At 44.6% G+C, this 21,653-nt stretch overlaps 1 protein-coding gene and 1 long non-coding RNA gene across 3 annotated transcripts; one reads left to right on the top strand and one right to left on the bottom strand.

Moving 5' to 3' along the window:
* The first annotated feature begins 562 nt into the window (after positions 1 to 562).
* LOC120110432 lies at positions 563 to 1,911 on the top strand. The gene is made up of 2 exons (XR_005511372.1): positions 563 to 683; positions 1,860 to 1,911. It is a non-coding gene; the product is annotated as an uncharacterized LOC120110432 (long non-coding RNA).
* Positions 1,912 to 8,059: 6,148 nt separating this feature from the next.
* LOC103714335 (deSI-like protein At4g17486) lies at positions 8,060 to 11,744 on the bottom strand. Of its 2 annotated transcripts, none has more exons than XM_008801542.4 (4): positions 11,439 to 11,744; positions 9,340 to 9,653; positions 8,659 to 8,739; positions 8,060 to 8,470 (listed from the first exon to the last, which is right to left on the bottom strand). In XM_008801542.4, the coding sequence occupies exons 1-4, from the start codon at positions 11,581 to 11,583 to the stop codon at positions 8,408 to 8,410; spliced, it is 603 nt and encodes a 200-aa protein (XP_008799764.1). In that variant the 5' UTR covers positions 11,584 to 11,744; the 3' UTR covers positions 8,060 to 8,407. The 2 variants fall into 2 exon arrangements, with proteins under 2 accessions (XP_008799764.1, XP_008799763.1); XM_008801541.4 differs by having other exon boundaries at positions 9,366 to 9,653; positions 11,439 to 11,741.
* Positions 11,745 to 21,653: the final 9,909 nt, after the last annotated feature.

Here is a 21,653-nt window from a genome sequence, read left to right as displayed (position 1 = left end):
ATCCCACCGAGATGGGAAATTGGGCTATTGAATTTAGGGCCTAAATGTTCTAATTACTAAATTAGGGAACCGTTAATATGAAGGAAAATGCCTTAATGGGCCTTGGGATGGCCTCAAAATAATTGTAATTATGAGGGCTTGAGATTAGACCGGACCTAAGGAGCCCAAACCTTAATAGAAGGGTCAAATTGAATATGGGCAAGATCTTTTGTTTTTTAATTAATTAGATCTGATAAGGTTTAAAATTGTGAATTAACTAATTGTGTTTCTGGCCCTGAATACGAATGGGCCAGTGAGTGAATCAGGCCAAGGGCCTGATCCAGCACCCAATTAAACTTTGGGCCTGAATGCAAAAGGGCCCTGACCTGAACCCAGGAGCAATAGGGTCAAACTCGAACCAGAAAGTGACCCAGACCTGAACCAAACTTGGGTCTGACCTGAACCAGAAAAATTGTTAGACCAAAATCAGACATTGGGTCAAACCCAAATGGAGAAAATTGAACAGACCTAAATTGGAAATTGAACCAGGATAGAGACCTAAGAATGAAATTGAGTTTGTAAGCTGGGTAATTAAGAAAGATAGTGATTAAATGAAGTCGAATGCGTAATTAACAAGTAATTTAATGATGTTGCTAGGTAATTGAAGAATTGGCACTCAAACCCAAGGTTGGTGGGCGAATTATGTAAGTAACATGTCTTAATCTTATTATAGATCATGTATCACGTTTTATATGATGAAAAAGTATTATTTATAGAATTGGAATTGTGTATATGAATTGTGGAAAATATAAGTAATCCGGATATAATCTTATGTTTTATCAAATACTTGTGACTATTTGATTATAAAATTGTATATGATTATTTATATTTTCACAAAATTAGGATCCAACATGTATTAGCAAATGATTGCATGATTTTGGATAAATAGCATCCATCATGATTATTATATTATTTACACATTATTATGATGAGGTAGAAAGATGCATGGAAAGAAAAATAAAGTTTTCAGCATGATCATGAATTTTATTCAGCAAGATGCCATTACTCACTTTCCAATGTACCGATGAGAAAAGATTTATGAAAAGCATGATATGTTTTTAAGAACTCTCAGATCGCTATGCACGACCCCCGCCAGTGGGTTACAGTAGCTCGGCATACGGCCCTCGCCAGCGGGTTATAGTAGCTTGATTTAGACCCTGCCAACGGGGAACAATAGTTGGCAAAGATTATGGCCCTCGCCAGCGGGTTACAGTAGCTTGACATACGGCCCTCGCCAGCGGGTTATAGTAGCTTGGTTTAGACCCTGCCAACGGGAAACAATAGTTGGCAAAGATTATGGCCCTCGCCAGCGGGTTACAGTAGCTCGGCATACGGCCCTCGCCAACGAGTTATAATAGCTTGGCTTAGACCCTGCCAACGGAAAATAATAGTTGGTAAAGATTATGGCCCTGTCACGGGTAATAATAGTGACCATAGCTGCACTATCATCTGAGAGCACGAATTTCAAAGTATGAATAATGATAAGTACGGATTTCAAAGCATGAATAATGATGAGCATGAATTTCAAAGCATGAATAATGATGAGTACGGATTTCAAAGCATGAATAATGATGAGTACGGATTTCAAAGCATGGGATAATGACAAAAATTTTATGATGCATAGCCATATTTATGAAGTTGCATAAATGGACATGCATAGTTTTATGACTGGTTTGTTATATGAAATCTTACTTTGTTACAACTGTTAGTTTCTTAAATTAATGCACTAGCATGAAAAATATTATGCTTGATCAGATAAGATTATGCATGGTTACTTACTGAGCTTTATAGCTCATACCCATTTATTTATGTTCTTACAGATGAATAGGAGATGCTAGGAACAAGGAGCGTGACATGCTTCAGGGTTATGGGGAAAAGGAAATGACACATTAAATGTTGCTATTTTTAGATGCTTGTAATCAATCTTCTATTGATGAAACATTTGAAGTTTTTAAGTGGCTGCGTGTTATTGCGGGCAAAGGTTTGCAATAGCACGGCCGTGTCATGATCCGAATTCGGGGCGTGACACTATCAACCACTGATCTCGGATAAAAACCTCTACCCTCGAAGATCCTCGCATTCCTGTCCAGCTAGATGCGATATGCTACATAAGCCCATACTACTCTCCTATTTGCTGTGTCAAGTCTCCGAACTGAGTCCCTCAACTAACTCAGAAAGGTCTCAATAGAGGTGAATGTCTGCCGGTGGGTCGATATGAGACCCCAAACCTGAAGCACCCACGGGTACGTAAACAAAATGTGACCGATGGTCTCCTCCTCCCTCGGGCATCCCTCACAGTTAACTGGTACTAGGACCCCCTTTCTAGCCAAGATCCCTCTGGTCGGTAGAATGCCACATGCCACCTTCCACAGAAATAGAGCCACACGTGGATGGACACATAGCCGCCAAATCCAGCGGCCCTCTAGCCGTCGGGCAGATCCTGGGTCCACTATCTCCCGAAGATCACTGACTGTAACTCTCACCCTCCCAGTCAAGCTTCATACCCTCCTGTCTACTGTCCCTCGAGGGGTAGAGGTGTGGCCAACAACCTTTCAGCTAGGTCGTCGCCGAAGAGGAGATGGATTCGATCAGCATCCCATCTGGGCTCTTCCGAAGCCAATAGGTCGCTCACTCTACTCCCGGCCGTCGCACCCGGGTCAAACATGGTGGGCCATCTAGATAGCGACAATCCGGCCAACCATCTATCATCGACAACATCAATACTGCGACCATCACCCACCACCCAAGAGATGCAAGGAAGAACCTGAGGAGCTCGAATATACATTACACTCCAAATGTAGAAGCACTGACGTCCTGGTCTGAATGAGTCTCCGACACACTGCTCCCCATACTTTGCTCTCATCAGCCTGCTCCAAAGCCCATCCAGCTCCAAAAGGAATCTAACCACATGCCTCGATGCCAATGCCTCCCGCCGAGTGATAAGGGAATGAATGCCTAGTCCCCCGCTGCTCATCAGCTGGTAGAGAACCTTCCAAGCAAGTAGGTGAGTACACCCCCCCCCCCCCCCCCCCCCCCCCCCCCGCGTGCTAGCCCACCCCAAACAAATCTCCGAATCAGTTGCTCCAATTGCCTTAGATAAGCAATCGGAACCATGGTACTCAAAAGCATGTACAAGGGTATAGAGCTTAATACTGACCTGACCAAGGTCATCTTGCCCATCATGGACAGGGTGCTCGCCTGCCACCCCTCCAATCTCTGTCGGAAGCTCAGTTCCACCCTGGAGCAATCTACCCTGCGCAATCACCGACCGGTGATGGAAACCCCCAGATACCGCATGGTGCCATCCTGCTCATGAATCCCCAAAATCTCCGAGATGGCAGCCTTCACCTGAGCATCGATCTTCAGGCTGTAGGAAATAGCCGATTTGGCCAAATTGACCCACTGCCTGGATGCACTGCAGTACTCAACAAGTATCCTCGGGAGTGTCTGTGCCGACCTCCTACTCGCATGAGCCATCAAGAAACAATCATCAGTAAACAATGAGTGGGAAACCTGGAAGCTACCTGCCCTCGGTGTGTAGGGCTTCAGCTCGTGGGTCTCAACGGCACATCGGAGAGCTCGGGATAGAGCATCCGAGCAAAGAATAAATAGCAAAGGTGATAGCGGCAGCCCTGCCGCAGACCCATTGAGGACTCGAAGAATCTCGTAGGCATGCTGTTCACCAAGATAGCAAAGGAGGGATCCTTGATGCAACTCAGCACCCATCTAATCCACTGGTGATGAAACCCAAATGTCTCCAAGGAATGTGCCACAAAGTGCCAATCCAGTCTATCATATGCCCTCTCCATATCCAATTTGATACCCATCAACCCCCGCCTACGTGAGGCCTGCCTGAGATCACACAAACTCTTGGGCTATCATTATATTATCAGAAATACACCAGCCCCTAATGAAGGCCCCATGCTCAGGACTAATCAACTTATCCAGTACCCCTCTCACTCTCCTCCCCAGGATTTTGGCTATGAACTTGTAGAGGGTGGTGTAGAGGCTAATGGGGCGATAATGGCTCGGCTTCGTGGCATCCTGCTTTTTCGGAATGAGAGTTATGAAGGTACGTTTCCACTCACTTGGTATAGTGGCTGAACTAAAACACAGTATGATAGCCTCAGTCACATCTATCCTGACTGCAACGCAGCATGAGTTGCAAGCAGTTCGCTTATAGGGTACTAGCCCCGAGGGCAGAGCAACAGAAAGAGAGAGAGAGAGAGGAGGAGGAAAGTGCTGGAAGAGGATGGATTAGGTGCCGATGAGGGGAAAGACGAGCACGGGAGAGAGAAAGTAGTGGGAGAGGAACAGTCTGTGCCGACGAGGGGTGGGTTGGGTGTGAGAGGGGGTAGAGGCCAAGTAGGGCGGAGGAGGAGAGGATTGGTGGGGGAGGATGGGTCCGGTGCCAATGGGAGGCAGGGCTGGGTGATGGTCGGGGTAGAGGTAGAGGAGAGGATCGCTGGATTACAGGTTCATCACCAGTGAGGGGCATGGCAGGGGGCGGAGGAGATTGAGATGAAGCAGGGCAGAATAGGAGGGGTTGCAGGGGGAGGGGTGTATGGATGAGTTGTGAAGTCTGAGGGAGTCGTTAAGGGCAGGGGGTGGTTGATTTTAAAGGCGCAAATGGGTTGGATCGGACTGGGTTATGAGTGACCCGAATCTAATTTAGTTTCTTGTTCGGGTTCTTATGTTGGATTTAGATCCAATCCAATCGAAAGTCAGATCGGATCCAAGGCTAAAATTTCTGACACAATGGGTCATTCGGGTCTAAGTTGGGTCCGGATTGGGACCGAGTGAAAGCACCTAAGCATCCTTGATGCTATTACAAACTAATTTAAGATATGGTGCAAAATTGGTTAAGATATGGATGTCATCACCCATACTAAACAAATTGTTTCCTCTATTATCTTGTCAAACATTCAAATTTAGTAGGATTATAAATCAAATCTTACATTCCACTTGCCACTGAAATCAGCATTGAATGTTCAATTGCTTTCCCTGATCTGGATATATGGCATCTGCAATAAAAACCATTCAGTGAAACAACTTTGGCAAACCATTGTAGTATTCTCTAGAGTCTCAACAATATAGCCTATGTACAACATCTGCGCATTCTTTAAATCCAAGAAGCAAATCCCATTCAGATTGGCAAGACTAAGAAATACTCCTTACAAGAAAGGCATCACAAAGCTGTGCCACCAATTCTACTAATCGTCCATTTTCTTGAATCACAGTCCTCATACACATCAGACAATGAGGTCAAGGTTTCAGGACCAGCAAAATAGTATAGACAAAGCTTTTAAAAAAAACTATTATGTCATATTTTAATAACGTGAGCTTGAATAACAATTGTTATTCAATATTTGATCCATTCCACTTAATTTAATAATGTTTTTACACTCAAATCTTGATACAAGCTGCAGAAAAAAACAATCATTGAGCAGTAATGGGCAAAAAACACTATTATTGACAGTTGTTTCCTGTTATATTGGCAAACAACAGCCATTTTAGCAGTCACTAATTCAATCCAAATAAGTGCAGCCCATGCAGAACTAGGCAAATAAAGTCTGTTGTTATAGCTGTTTTGCCGATAACAATGTAGCAGGGTCTATATCGTTCCAATTTTATCGGGTGTCTCCAAAGATGCAGAGCTCCTTTATTTTTCTCTTATGGATAACGAATTGCACTTTAGTTATTATGCGTTCAAGTGGATCCACATGGTCTACGGTCCCTATATCCACCAAGTAATTTTCTATGAACTCCAACGTACTGTTTAATTTGCAAAATAATTGTCTCAACCTATTCGCCAAGTTCTAGACTGAAGTTTCAGACATGCAGAAAGATGGTACAGCAGTTAATTACAGTTGAAATAACAGAAGAATGATACACAGTTGAGCTTCAATGAATCCAATGCAAGGATTTTGGAGTGGGACATGACAAATATAAAAGCTGAAACTTCAGGAGCAATGACCAGTCGGTGGGGGAGATATGCATTCTTTTATTTAATTTTTGAAAAAAAAACAATACCAAAGAAAACAACTTGCACCAATCTGAATCAAAGAACAATGGAAAACAACAAAAATAGAACAAGCAAAAAAACATAAGCAAAAAATCAAAGTCGCCGGAGTAATATTTAGAGAAAGAAGGGAGGATCGAGGAGATCTAGGGCAAGCTGCAGTTCTAAAGTTTCGGAGGAGGGGGTACCTAGAGAGTTGGGACAAAGTGCACCAAAGTCGCCGGACATTGAAGAGACTGATTCGTTGCAGAATCTAAAGTTTTGCACGACCTAAAGGGAAGATCGATGGGCAAGGAGAATTGGCGAATCTACGAGACTGCGATTGTGGTTTGGGAGGAAGAGTCACGGTCGCGGACGGCTGATGATTGATGGCCGGTGGTTTAGGAGGAATAGTCACGGTCTAGGAGAGAGCGATGACTGATGGGGATTTGTTGATTTGGGAATGGTCATGGTCGCAGATGGTCGGACGGGTCAGGAGATTAGAGAGTTAGACTTAAAGACTCTTAACCACCCTTGCAACCTACAGGCCCTAATGGTTTACCAGGTTTGAGATGGGTTGGGTTGGATTGTAGAGTTGGAAACCCAAAATTGCCCTAAAAATCAAACAGATCGGGTCGGATCGGGTCAAATCGGGTCGAGTTAGAATTTAGTAAATCTAGATCTAACTCGAAAAATAAAATTGGTCCAATCTTAGAATCTGACCCGGAAGGTCCTTTAAAATGAATCGGATTGGGTCTAAATGGGTTGGGCTGGGTCAGATCATGGGTCAACTCTGCTCATTTACAGCCTTAGTTGATTTCGTGGCATGTTAAGCTGCGGCAAATCGGGCCGACTTGCAAGAGCCCTACAGACCGTGGTCCAGTTGCGGCCACGTAGAAACGCAGGCATATCTACAGCTGTACCTGCAGTGCACCAAACTGGCCCTAACGTAGGTCACCGAGCACCTTGCACATGGCAGCCCATATTCGTAGGTCTCTCTCTCTCCGCCCCCACTCATGGCTTTACCATGCTCTCTGAATAACGTATTGTTCTTTTTCAGGCATTATTTCCAATGGGTCCTATTGCCGCCGGATGCTTATTCGCTCGAATCATGGCAGAATTGAATGAAGAGTCGAGGTCTTCAGCAATCTTACTGGTTTCAAATTAGTAGTATGGTATTGTTAGCCTCTCTATGCAATCTGAAATTAGGAGAATTTGGATCAGCACTTCTAATCACCCAAGGTAAAACATGAGTAGGTGAAGATATATTATTTTTATCCTCAGACATGAGATGTAAAGCGGATCATCTCTTTTCTAGCTATGAACTGATTTCGTTGTCCTGCTTTGTCATGCTTAAAGGTGCAATGCTGAGAGAACCAGAACACCCATGGAATTGAATCATAAGCTTATTTATTTATTTTTTGGGGGAGGGTCGGGGGGGTGTTAAAAAAAAAAGGAAAATAAAAATCAGCGATGGGAAAGGGGATGCCATCATCGTATATTTGGATCACCCATCGCACAGCTCTCAAACCACTCTAAACCATGGCTTGCGGTTTGCCGGCCAACCTGAAGGCTGGCCAGTTGGATTCACCATATATACCTGAGATGCCTGGAATCCAGGGGCATCACCACTCACCACTTGTAAATGAAAGCAACAGTTATATCATGTGGAGAGGAGTCTATTTGCCATTGGAGTCATCTCCATATATTTGTAAGCTAGTCAAAACATGAATCCAAGGCAAGAAAATGTTTTACCATTATTGTTGTGATACCAAATAGATTAAATCAAAACATGAATCCATCGGCTGTAGAATTCGAGTTGGTCAGCTGCACACCATAAAAGCAACAGTTAGCAATCCAGTCATCCATCGATTGATATTCGCTTGTATCATTCAGCATTACATCTTATTTATTGTTCACGTTCCATGATAACACGCAAAATTCAACTCCGCATTCTAAATCAAAAGGAATTTTAGAAGGTTTTCTGGTGGCGCTAAGCTCAGCAGTAGATATACCGTATACGCGAACAGGGACAAAGTTGCATCTCTCCATCAACATAATGCATGACGTTTAAAAATGACTCTGGAAACACATGCACCCCCACAAGGGGGGCGAACAAAAAAAAAAAAAAAAACAGAAACATGAGTGGAAGCTACAATTGAATAAAATAAACATCACTTTCCGTATATATTTGACCTCAGAAAGCTTGGTCAATATTGGTACAAAAGTATCACGCATTCACACTGAAGAATATGGTGACCGCTGCTGGTTTCAGAGAGCTGGTGAATGTTGTATATCACCTTTGAACAACCTTTGTAAAAGCCAGCTCTGCGGCAGAAGGTGTTGAGAGAAGTTCCTTTTCTTGATCTATGTCATCACTTTCTGCTGGATCATGGGATGCGATCGTCCAAAATGATCCAGGACCGTCTTCTGGTTATGAGTATAACAAAGAAAGGAGTTGAGATGGGAGAAAAAGAAACATCAGCCCAAATTTGTCTCCGTAACTTTTCCCTTTGGTTGAAAATATACTCATCAAATTCCTACGAAATGAATATGTGTGTGTGTGTGTGTGTGTGTGTGTGTGTGTGTGTGTTCGAGGGTGGAGTTCCTCAACTCACCCGACAAACTACGGTACTCATGTAGCTGTTTAACTGCTGGTTGTCGGAAGCTTTCAGGGAGTAGACAACTGCACATGACACCTGCAAAATAAATTAGGTTGTTGCATTCAAAACCCACACCAATTGATACTATTATATTCAAGGTACGCCGTCTTGATACTGAACCTCATACCAGTGCCACGCTATTATTATATCGGTACGGTATGGTGCGGAGCCAGTTTGGCATACCGAGTGTCAGTATACCCTCTATACCATATACCGATACCGAACCACTACGGTACGGTATGCCACGTACTTATTCATTATACTTTTCATATCTATAGAAATGTCAATTTCGTCACGATCTTCTTCATTATAATTATTCATGACACCTTTCATAGCACATCACTCCAATTATTCAAAATTATTTTGCTTACCGCACATAACTACATCCATCCAAATGTGTGAATCAACACAAAATCTAAATTGAGGGCTTTGTGACAGCATTTGCAGAACATATCCATGTACTTTCAATCACGAAAGCCAGTTGTATCTAATCTATCTTCCCCTGAATAATGCTTGCTTGATAGCTGGAGACTTGATAGTTGGATGCAAAAAAACACAAAAAGATGAAATGCAGCCGCTAAGAATGGAAATACAGAGAACATGAATGGGTCTGGGAGTATAGAGATGAAAACTTACACATTTATGGGTAAACATGTCCTTACCAAGATGTGCAAGCCGGTTAACCCATCCAGGAATTGGTCTTCCCGTCAATCTCAAGCAAATATCATCTGTAAAGTGATTGCAGTTTTTGGAGATGACTTGATAAGTATCACCATGGTAATCTTCAGCAATATCTTCCAGGAATGCCCGAAATTCCGGGAGACTCATGTTTACATGACCCAGTAGAATCGAGCATCTGTAGACAAAACCTGGGCAGCTCCTTGGTTCCACCTCAAACACTCCACTTGTTGGGTAATCATGGGCTCCAAACCCATACTCCAAACCATGTACTGTTAAAATCACATTTATGGATATTACAAACATATATAACTCTCATAAATAACATGAAACCACATGCATAATCACTACTATCACCATCAACTAAAATAACTTGTTTTTCAATGATATGACACAGAGCTCAAGGAGAGATGCTTTTATAAAATGTGAACTGTTGAAGTGCAGACTATTCACAAACTGCTGGAAGCTCCACCCAAGGAACTTAAATAGTTAAATGTTAGGTCACAATGGCCAAAAAACGCACGAAAAAGATCTGAGTCTTTCTTATGGTAATGACCGATAACAAGAGAAACCACTATAATCAAAATCCACGAGAATAAGTTCAGCCTGAGCATGCATCAATCGTGCAGCACTTGCAGCTGCCCACCAACAATCCTTACATCAAAATTGAAGCAAGCACTACACAGCTCTTTGTTTTAAACAAAGGAACTGCCAGGCTGCCAAGACTAACGTTTTCACTATAAACCCTGAAGTTGGGTCACTGAGGATCCCAAGTACTAGCCATCGAATATATATGTTCATGTCTTGTTAGTTCATATTGATCATATGGTCTAAAGTGATGCCTTGCATTTGCAGGTATGATGAAACTGGATCCAGAACTTCCTGTTTTCAACAATAACACAGAGGCTACTTGTCAACATTCAGAATCAAGTTGCATCTGTCAATACATAGCAATGCAAAGAATCTCTTGCTCATGTTAGTGTATCATGAACTGATCTTAGGTGCAAGGGCAGCCAGAGTATCTTTCCCTTTGGTCCCAGGATCACAGGGTTGTTTGAAAGTTTTCAGAATTAGTCAATCACAAATATATGTTATTCTTTTTCAATCTTGAACAAATAAAGAAAAATTCTGCATAGGACCCTTTTAGATATTTAATTCATCCATATAATGCAAGGATCGATCATCCACCCACTTTATCTCTTCTCTCCCACTTTGCGCTTCTTTTTTTCAACACACACACAAAAAAAAAAACCCATGATCAGCTACTAACCTAATTTCAACTCTCTAAAGATTGGCGTCGAAATTGCAGCTACGTGTAGACACAAGAGGAATCAAACCTGTGAGTCCAGTTGGCAGGTAGAGAGGTCCAGCTTATTGGCAATGGTAATCTATACAACCAAGGAGCAATCTCCCAAAATTCCACTAGACATGGAGAGACACTGAATGGAGGAGGAAGAATAATAACTTCTGGTATACAAAGCAGAGTTCAGTTCAAACTCATTATAGAGCATGGATCCCCACAAGAAGAATGACAAGGGCCAATGCATAATCACAAGAAGCGTCCACTTTCAAACGACCTATTCTAACTAATTTTGGAATTGGGGCAACTACAAGTAGTGTCAAGCCTGACAGCTTAAGCTTTTGCAATCAACTGGTTAGTCAGCACGTTTAATCCTGACCAAAGCTCCATCTTCCAACCTTGACACTCGAACTTTATCCAGATCTAACTCCACATCAGTATAATCCTTCTAGCACAATAATTTGAGGAAAACTCAGCCTGTGAATCATAAAACTAATTTATCCATATCACCCTTTTTATCAATATAACTACCAAAACACTAATCAGACTTTTTTTTTTCTGAGAAAAATTAAAAAGAAACATGGAATACAAAAAAAGGAATATCAAATTTTCATGTTCTCATGAACAGAAATTCCACGGAATTCACCAAAAAGTGCCAAAACCCATAATTGGAAGCAAAAATATCGACACATTTGCTATAAAGAGCCGAACTTTCGCACTAATTCGTTCAATTTATCTTCAAAACAGTATCTCTTACCTTCAATTCCCGAATGGAAGATTCCAATACCAAACCAAACCATGTAATTGTTCATCGGGGTGAGATCATAAACGTTCAAGACCACGGGACTCCCAACGCTACTCCCGTCCGAGGTAGAGGAGCTCGAAGAATGCGCGGCACCCATAAGCCCTTGAGAAAACTTGGGAGCCTCTCGATTGGAAGGCTAGGGTTTAGATCGCCGATAGCAGGAAGGAGCAGTAGGGGAGAACAGGAACCTCGAGAACATTGGCCGCCGGTGCACGATAAGGTGGGTAGGGGACCGAACCCCGACAGGGGCAAAGTCATCGTCTGACGTGTATAAATTTTTGAGGGAGATCCGACACGACCCATCCCTCGATCCGCAAAATATAGTAAACAACGGTCTGATTTGCATCCCACCTTCACATATGAGACTGCTGTCCCGTTATTATCCACTTGAAATTTAAAGAAGTTATAAAGCTTTCCATAAAAATGAAGTAAAGATTTGAAAAGCTCCTGCTCTTTTTTATCTTTTTTTCTAAGAAAAGATTCCCCTTTCCATCCTTATATTGTCTACATTTGGTTTGAGAATAAAAATTTGGATTAGCTGTTCTTCCTTTTCATTTGAATGAATCATTCCTTGATTAAAATATAATAACTAGTTTGGAAATGCAAAATTTGAAGGTTATATCATCTACAGACTTTTCATAAATATTCATTTTATTTTTTCAGAAATTGATTTAATTCGAGTATTCAAATGAATTTGGCAGCAAAAAGATAAACAAATGGGTTGAATAACTATTATTATTTGTTGAGTGTGCATCTCAACATTCACATCTGACAGGAGGTAAAATGGATCGTCTTACTCCGGCATAAAGTCATCCAATTCTAGCTTAGCCGACCTCAAGATGGAAGCCAAGTCGTCCTTGGCCCCGTGATGAAGACATGAGGAAGACCATAAGAAATACAGTAAGGAAAGCATAACGAGCCGAAGCTAGGAAGGCAAATCAAGTGGTGATTGGTCGTGTACAAGGTTTGGACAGGGGCTTGCATGGACCAATTGCAATTAGGTGTGAGCCTAAATTGAAAGAAGGCATGCAAGGCTTAATGAATCAACAAGATGGCATGGCACATGAGGAGGAGCATGGCATGTGGCTTCCTAAATCTTAGAGGGAGCAATCAGCTATTTGAATTTAAATTAAAAGGCATGCGGATGAGCCATTTGAATTTAAAGACATGTGCATGGGCTTGGAGGTTAACTTGGTCATCCCTTGAAAGAAAGAGGATCTTTAGGCTTTAGAGTTGTTTTGAATTCGAAATTTGAGTTTGAATTGTCTTTCGTTTGAAGAGATGGATGGGGGTCCTATAAATAAGCCTCTCGTGTAATTTGAAAGGATCTTTTGAATGGATGAAAAATTATGGGCATTAGCTCTAAACTGATCCATGGGAATAGGTGCTAGCTTGAGCTAGTCCTATCTCCAAATTCCACCGCCATCCTTTGATTTTTGGTGCTGCCCCGAGGTGGTCCATTAATCCCATCCATCCATCACGCCATCAAGCCCCAACCAGTCATCCTACTGTGGGTATTCGTCCAATACTTTGGTGAATCCTAGCCACCCAACACACCATCAACATATCACTCACCATCCATTGTTTGAGGGCTTCCATTATTGGTGCTTTCATTGAGAGTGCATCCAACCCAAGGAAGAGGAAGCCATTGACGTGAAGAAGAAGAAGATCATGGCCGAAAGACAACCAACTCATAGGGAGTGGATTGAAGCCTTGGAAGCAACCTTAGAGGCTCAAAATGCTGCTGCCAATGAGAGAAGAGGCCGTGTCGAAGAGGTGCTCCATCAGCTCATGGTGTCTATGAACAAACAGGAGGAAGAAGAGCCAAGGAGGACCAAAGCCCTAGAGGATCCAAGGGATCTAGGGGTAAGCGCCATGAAAGGTTAGAAAGTTTAAGTTCATCTAGTGAAGCTTCTTCAAGCCAAGCGGAGGAGTCATTCGAAGGGAGTGAAGAAGATGAAGAGGACCGAAGGAAGAGAAAAGGAGGATATGAGAGAAGACCGAGGGGAGGGGTAGCTATGCCTAAGATGGATTTTTCCAAGTTCAATGGGGATGATCCTAGCACATGGGTAAGCGGAGCAGAGCAATACTTCGAGCATCATCCCATGGAAGGTCAAGCAAAGGTATCCTATCCCGCCTACTTCAAGCTAACCAATGGTGGCAATGGATGAGGAAGACCTACAAAGCCCAAAGGAAGGAGTTGAGATGGAAGAGATTCGTCAAGGAGCTCTTGAAAAGGTTCGGATCCACTGATTATGTGGACTACCATGAAGCTCTTTTGAAGATCATGCAATTGGATTCCTTGAGGGACTACCAAAAGGAGTTTGAACATCTATCTACAAGGGTTCAAGGCTGGACTAAAAAGGCCCTCATTGGGTCCTTTGTGGGCGGATTGAAGGGAGAGTTGGCTGCTGAGGTCAAAATCTGAAAGCCGAAGACACTAATGCAAGTTTTGGAGATTGCAAGGATGAAGGATGATCAACTCCAGGACTTGAGGAAGAGCAGCCGGTTTGAGGTGAAGAAGACCACTCTTATGGCTGCACCATTTGGGGCCGATAGGGGATTCAACAAGGGTTTTACTCCGGGAGGTCCAAATGGGGTTCCACTTGGTGGAGGCAAGCCCCCTGTCAAGAGGATCAAGAAGCTATCTTGGGGAGAAATGTAACAAAGAAGGGAGAAGGGTCTTTGCTTTAATTGTGACGAGAGGTTCACACTGGGTCATAAATGTAAGGTGAAGCATGTCTACCTCATTGAGCTGGTTCTTGAGGGGGAGGAAACCTAAGAGGATAAGGGCCACGGTGAAGCTTGCGAGGAGGAGGAGCTTGATGAAGCTGAGTATGGGGAGCCACACATTTCCATCCATGTTTTGGCTGGGGTCGCGGGTCCTAGAACCATAAGGACTCAAGCACACATTGGCAAGCTTGAGGTAACCATTCTCATTGATAATGGCTCTTCTTTAAACTTCATAAACTCTAGAGTAGCTGAATGTTTGAAGTTATCCTTGACTGAAATTGAACCATCCGATTTTTTATGTCTCATAGCTTAGAAAAAGAGTTGGAGATCCAGGCAAGGTTGTCAATGATTGGCCAATGGTGGACAAGGAAGGAAGGGTTGATGTTCAGCCAAGGAAGGTATTGGAATACAAACAAGTGAGAAAGGAAGGCCAAATTCAAACCAAAGCCTTGGTGCAATGGAGAGGTCTTACAGCTGATGATGCTATATAGGAGAACATCCAAATTCTTAAAGAACCATTTTTCGAGTTGGACCTTGAGGACAAGGGTCGGTTATGAAGGGGGAAGGAATGATGAAGACATGTGGAAGGCCATAAGAAATGCAGCAAGGAAAGCAAAGCGAGCCGAAGCTAGGAAGGCAAAACAAGTGGTGATTGGTTGTGTACAAGGTTTGGAAAGGGGCTTGCATGGACCAATTGCAATTGGGTGTGAGTCTAAATTGAAAGAAGGCGTGCAAGGCTTGATGGACCAGCAAGGTGGCATGGCACATGAGGAGAAGCATGGCGTGGAGCATGGCATGTGGCTTCCTAAATCTTAGGGGGAGCAATCGGCTATTTGAATTTAAATTAAAAGGCATGCAAATGGGCTATTTGAATTTAAAGACATGTGCATGGGCTTGGAGGTTAACTTGGTCATCCCTTGAAAGAAGGAGGATCTTTAGGCTTTAGAGTTATTTTGAATTTGAAATTTGAGTTTGAATTGTCTTTCGTTTGAAGAGATGGCTGAGATCCTTACGGGATCCTATAAATAAGCCTCTCATGTAATTTGAAAGGATCTTTTGAATGAATGAAAAATTATGGACATTAGCTCTAAACCGATCCATGGAAATAGGTGCTAGCTTGAGCTAGTCCTATCTCCAAATCCTACCGCCATCCTTTGATTTTTGGTGCTACCCCAAGGTGGTCCATTAATCCTATCCATCCATTACGCCATCAAGCCCCAACCAGCCATCCTACCGTGGGCATTCATCCAACACTTTGGTGAATCCTAGCCACCCAACACACCATCAACACATCACCCACCATTCATCGTTTGAGGGCTTCCATCACCCTGCCAAGAGCCAGGCAGACCTCGGCTCCGCCAAAGGCCAAGCCGACCTTAAGGGAGAGGCTAGGCCGACCTCAGCCTGCTAAAGGCTGAGCCGACGTTAAGTGAGAGGCCAGGCTGACCTCAGCCCGCCAAAGGCCGAGCTGATCTCAAGTGAGAGGCTAGGCCGACCTCAACCTGCCAAAGGCCAAGCCGAGCTCGGCCCTGTCAACCTTGATCCTGTCGAAGATCCCACGAATCCCATGCCTAGGCCGCTGAGTGGCCAGATCGTGCCACGTGGCAGACCCAGAGGCTCCCTCGACAGATCCTCTTGGATTGCAGTGTTAAAGGCCGGTCATTATGATAGCGCCTCAGGGGGCAGGGCATTGATGACCTGTCCCTCGCATACCCCTTGGTAATGTCTCGGAGTGAGTGTGCACATGAGTTTATGCGGGCATACCCTAATCTCCCATATGTTAGATACTTCCATGAAGTATATATACTTGTTTCAGCGAATAAGATGGAAGAAATTGGAATGAAGGGAGCACTTCCCAAGGATGGATACAAAGCCTGCCAACTTGATAGCTGCTTCGTACCAAACTCAAATTTCAATAAGATAGTCTTGTTGGAAGGAGAGACTTACTGCTTGCTCCGAACAATCCAGACTAACGTCATCTAATCAAACTCATCCAGATTGTTCCAAATCATTTGAATGTTGGATTCGGCGACCTTCTGTTACGAAATCATGTCTATTACGTCCATCCGGCCCAGTTTAACCATATAGTTCTAGTGAACATAGCCCTACTATGGTAAGGGGTTGTTTTCTTATCTTCGTCCAACAACTCGGCCCATTCCTTCATATCTTCAATTGTTTTTGGGAAAGTCCGGTTCCCACGCCTATACGGATGAACAAGACAACAAGGGGGAGGCTTTTTTGTGCAGGTTCTTTGATGATTTCGTTTTGGATTGACTATTGTAGTTGGGCCAGTAGATCCAATCTCGAATCATCTTATTCCCAAAAGGCATCAGCATAGATGGATGTTTCTAAACTCATTTCTCTTCTAGACTCAAAAACTCTTTGTTCTTGGTCAGCGCTCATGTTTTCCTTGCGCGCTCCAGTGTTCAGTGCCCCCCTTCTTCTCACAGAAATTGGATATCAGAGTCATGCAGTCCCATTTTCAGTCCCATTTTCTGGCTGCAAAGCCCGGCCCGAGTAGTCAATGGTTGCTACCGCTCACTTCGCTTCTCTGTACCATTTATAGTCAAAATAGATGCTGGGCATATCTATTGACTCAATGAAGCTGACGTAATTCTATCCATCCAATGATGCATCTAAGGACTTCCTCGACCGTTTTCATTTAGATGACGTGGCAGACCCTCAGAATAAATTTGAAAAAATATCTTCCGAATTCTCCACCCACGGGATGGATCTCCATGCTATACGCCGCCTCCAATTAATGGTCAGCTGATCACGAATCGACTCGAAATTTTAGGTAACGGCTGAGATCCTCATCCTATAAAAAAGAAGGTAGGAAAAGGCCTTCAGTAAGCCATTATAAGCTATTTTAAGCTACAAGAGGCCAGCCAAGGCACTCGGATACTTCTCCAAAAGTCTGGCTAACTTAGCTATCGGAGGGCCTTTGCTGGAATCCCTGGCCAAGGCTTTGTGCAGGTGCCCCGGAGCGTAAGAGGTGGCCCTCTTTCCTCGTCCCAGCCGGTGTCTCCTCGACTTCTTCCGATGTTGTCACCCTTAGGCCAGATTTCAGCCACAACAATATCCATCCTTGAATCACCTCATGGCTAATGCTTAAGAAAAAACCATATTCTTTTTTTATTATTATTATGCACATTCAGCATAAGTAGCTGATCTTGTTTATAAATAAAATCTATTCTGGACTACCTTAGTAAAATCTGTTGGAATTTTGAATGAGTTTAAAAGTTTTACAGAGGTGTTGATAAAAAAGATTTGTAACCCCCAAAATTTTAAAAGAATTGTTGTAACCTCTAGGTATTTCAAATTCCATTTGGAAGTTTCAAAACTTTTTATTATCTCTCATTATGGCCTTAATGAAGCCATAAGTATTCAACCGTTATAGTTGGATTACAAAAGGCCAATATATATGAGCCATTTCTTGCACCTAAAAACAACACACAAAGTCTTTTTCTTGCTTTCATAGTCTCTCCCTACCACCATTCTCTCTTATATAATTACATATATTATTTTATATTTTGGGCAACCGATATAGATTAGGTAATCTGCCTACTACAGACGCGCACTGTAGATTAAGTCTGCTGTGAGCTGTTGGGTTGTATCTTGGAGCCATCGCTGGCCGCCAATACCTACATGTGGGGAGACAACAACAGCTTTAGGACAGTGCGTCTCGTGCCTCTCACACCTCACAGGCCAGATATTTCTTTGCTTCTATTTTATTACAATTATTATTTTTTTATATAATTTAAATATTTTATTAAGTATCTTGCTAGATCAACAAAATCTACAATACAACCATGATTCTTGATGGACGTTGTTGCTGGAAATTGGACCCGAGGGTGACTGTGGACCGAGAAGGAGGAGCTCCGACTGTGATGCGGTGGCATGCGACTGTCTTCAGCCCTGCAAAAAGCCTTGGGTCGGGGTGTCCGGCGAAGGCCCTTTGATGCTTAAGTTAGAGAGGGATTTGAAGAAATTTTAATGGAGATAATGGAGAGATGTTTTTCGGCCCCTAAGGAGAGAAGGATCCCCCCTCGAGCTTCCCCCCTCTTCTTATAGGAGGAGGTGTAGCGGTTACCTGCAATCAGGTGTGATTATGCGAATCAATAAGTTACCGTAAACGGCCCAAGATTTTGGGCTAGCTGGCGATTGGTTGAGATTGTGTGAATTCAAATGTTGACAGCTGTTGCGGCAAAGATTGCGGTATTTGATCCTAGATACGGAGGACTTGATTTTCGGCGTAGTGGGGTCGGTTTCTCCCTTTGATTGGGTTTTTCTTGGCCTTGAGGTCAATCGAGCTTGACTCAGCCGAGACCATGCCTGCCGAAGTCATGCCTTCCGAGCGCAGGCCTACCGAGGTCATGACTGCTGAGGTCGGACGCGCTGAGGCCGAGCGCACTGAGGTCGTGACTGCCGAGAGCATGCTTGTCGTCGTCACGCTCACCACCGGATTTCGGTGCTTTGACCATATGCTCCGGGTGATCTACTTTTCCTCCAACACTACCCTCTAACTTCCGAGTTCGAGCCGTCTCTGAGCTTGGGCAAAGGAAGTAGCCATTTCCGTTATTCTGATGAGATTAGGCGGCTTTAAATTATTTTGTCGTTTCGAAAAGGAGGGGAAAAGGCACTTTTTGGGGCATTTTTAATGAGAGCACGAGGCGACAACTTTTTGCTTTTCAAGACGACTTTGAGCTGCGGGTTCATGATAAGACTCCAGTATTCTAAGAGACGGCCGCTTCGATTCTGCTGTCAAAGCGATGATCCAAGTTGATACGCTGGTTCGGTTTCTAAGGTCGGCACGTGGCGTGATCTGGGCAAGAGGCGCAGCCTGCTCTCATCGATCCGGTCCATTGGAGGAGTCTATATAAGGTTCAAGCCGGCCCTAAGAACCTTCATTTGGCCGCCGTAGCCTTTGTCTTCTTCTTCTTTCATTTTTTCCTCTCAACGATTGTTATTTGGTCTTCCTTGGAGGTGCTTTGGGGTATTTTTTGGCGATTTCTCTTGGTTCTTTATTTCTGACCGTCAGCTTTTTTAGCGAGGACCACGGTAGGTCTTCTTCTCACGTTCGCTCGAAGGCCTACTTTTCTTTCTTTTTTGCTTCTCCATTCTTCTTCTTCTTTTCTTCTTTTTAGTACTGTGAGCGAAACAATGTCGGGCGACGCTTCTCCCTCTGCTGGGCCTTCTTCTTCTCACGGGATGGAGCTCGGGCCAGAGGTGAGCCATGGTACAAACAGGGTCGGGTCAAACCTGACCAAAGAAGAATTGGATGCGATTCGAACCAATTCTTCTTCCCACGCGAGTTCGCTTTTGAGTTTGTGGGGCCGTGGGATTGAGTTATGAGGCCCCCTCTAGGTCGGGTTGGAGTGTATGTGGAGACACTTCGGGCCGGCCTGAGATGCCCCCTGCACGAGTTCATGAATAAGTTCCTGAAGAGGTATCGCCTCGTCCCAGCACAGCTCGCTCCGAACTCATGGAGGATAATCATTGGCTTCCTGTCTCTTTACCTCGCTCACGGGATACCGACCTCGGTAAATGTCTTCCGCGGGTGTTACATGTTGAAATCTAACCCTGCGAATGAAGGATGGTTGTACTTTGCCCTTCAGGAAGCTAGGCCGCTGTTTCGAGGTGCTCCTACCTCCATCCGTGGATGGAAGGAGAAATTCTTCTTTCTCTCCTCCGAGCGTTCGTGGGGGTTCAACCTGTCGTGGGGCCTGCCGATACTTAAGGCCAACAATAAGACCACTGAACTAACCGTGAGTGAGCAGAGGATCCTTGCAGCTCTTCGCGGTCTCAAGGAAGATATTCTTCTGAGTGACCTCCTGAGCAAGGAGGCCTTGATAAACATTGGCCTGAGCTCGGCACACCCTAGGGGTAAGGGCGGTTGCACTGCTCCTCCCTTCATTCTGTTGTTCTTCATTTCATTTTTTCTGTTTTTCTTCCTCCCTTTCTTTTTAGGGTTGGTCTGACACTTGAGATGGTGTCCAGCAATGAGGCCCTCCTCGCCATGTACAACAAGAGAGTTGCCGAGGGTGGCGGAGGTCGTCCTTTATCTAGGAAGAGGCCTAGGCCGACCTCGACTTCTTCCTCTATCGAGGTCGAAGACCTTGAGGCAGAAACTCCTCAGCTTATTCGGAAGAATAGTAAGAAGAGGATTGGAGAGCCTAGATCAGAAGAGGCTCCCCCCGCTAAGCGCGCAGCTTCCGCCGAGGCTGTAGAAGGATCAGCGGCCGGTGCCCGCCCGACCTTGGGCCCTTCAAAAGCCCGCAAGGTCATCCATCTGCGGTGCGTGGGACCCAAGCTGGGCAGCAGTCTCGGGGTCCCAAGTTCTTTGCACGCTCCGCCGCCATGCTCTGCAAGGCCCGATCTCCCAAGCTCTTTAGGGATTAATGACCGCCCTGAGAGGAGGCTTTATTGCCCTGAGTGGCTGGTTTTCGAGGACAACTCGGCTCTCCGCAATAGCGAAGTCGCTCGCAAGGTCGTCTGTGGTGCGTTGCTTCCAGCCAACCGAGCCGAGCTCGAAGCCGGCGAGATCGGCGATTTTGTCGAGCAAGCCTACTGCTCCGCCGTCCGAGTAAGCCTTTCTCATGCTTTCATTTTCATGTTCTTTTAAGTTTTTGACTTCTGCTAACCATCGCTTTCCTTCATTGCAGCACCTCCACGAGATCGATATATTAACCTCTGCATCGGCTAACTATCAGGATCTGGCTTGGAAGAGTCAAAGGGAGCAGGAGCTCGCCGAAGCCGAGGCCAAGCGGGGGGAGGCCACCACGAGGATGGAGGCTACCGAGGCCGAGCTTAGATCCAAGGCCGAGCGCCTTGATTAGGAAGAGGCCTCGCATGCTCTGACCAGGTCGGAGCTCCATGCCTCTGAAGCATGCTTGGCTGACGCCCGTTTTGAGCTCACAGGCCAAAAGTACGAGGCGGGGGTCCTCTGGTTAAAAATCGAGCAACTTGAAGCTCGAGAGAAGAAGGCGCTGGAGCATGCTCGGAATGCGGTGCAGATCTTCCGCGAGTCAGCCGAGTACCGAAAAGAGCTGGAGGAGGAGGCAGTCGATGGCCTCATCCGCGGCTTCGAGGATTTTTAGGCCCAGGTGCGGAGGATTTGTCCCAAGCTCGATTTCAGCAACCTTCAACCTCGGTTTGGGGACACTGAAGACGAGGATGTTCCAGACAGTCCTGCTCCTGTGCCCGTCGAGCCTGAGTTCGAGGCGCCTCCCGAGGTAGCCTGTGAAACTTCACCCGAGGCTGCTATAGTGAATGCTCTCGAGGCTGCTCTAGCAGAGGATCCTGGGGTTGCTCTTGTAGGGGATCCTGAGGCAGTTCTTGTAGAAGAACCCGAGGTTGGCGTCGAGATCATCGCCACCCCAGAGACATCTTAGGACTTAACTTTTCCTTCTTTTCTTTTTTTAAACAATGTCG

The sequence above is a fragment of the Phoenix dactylifera genome, chromosome 4 (genome assembly GCF_009389715.1).
Source record: "Phoenix dactylifera cultivar Barhee BC4 chromosome 4, palm_55x_up_171113_PBpolish2nd_filt_p, whole genome shotgun sequence".
In the NCBI taxonomy this organism is placed as follows: Eukaryota; Viridiplantae; Streptophyta; class Magnoliopsida; order Arecales; family Arecaceae; genus Phoenix; species Phoenix dactylifera.
Note: the sequence above shows the minus strand (reverse complement) of the source record. Positions and strands in the feature narration are given on the sequence as shown.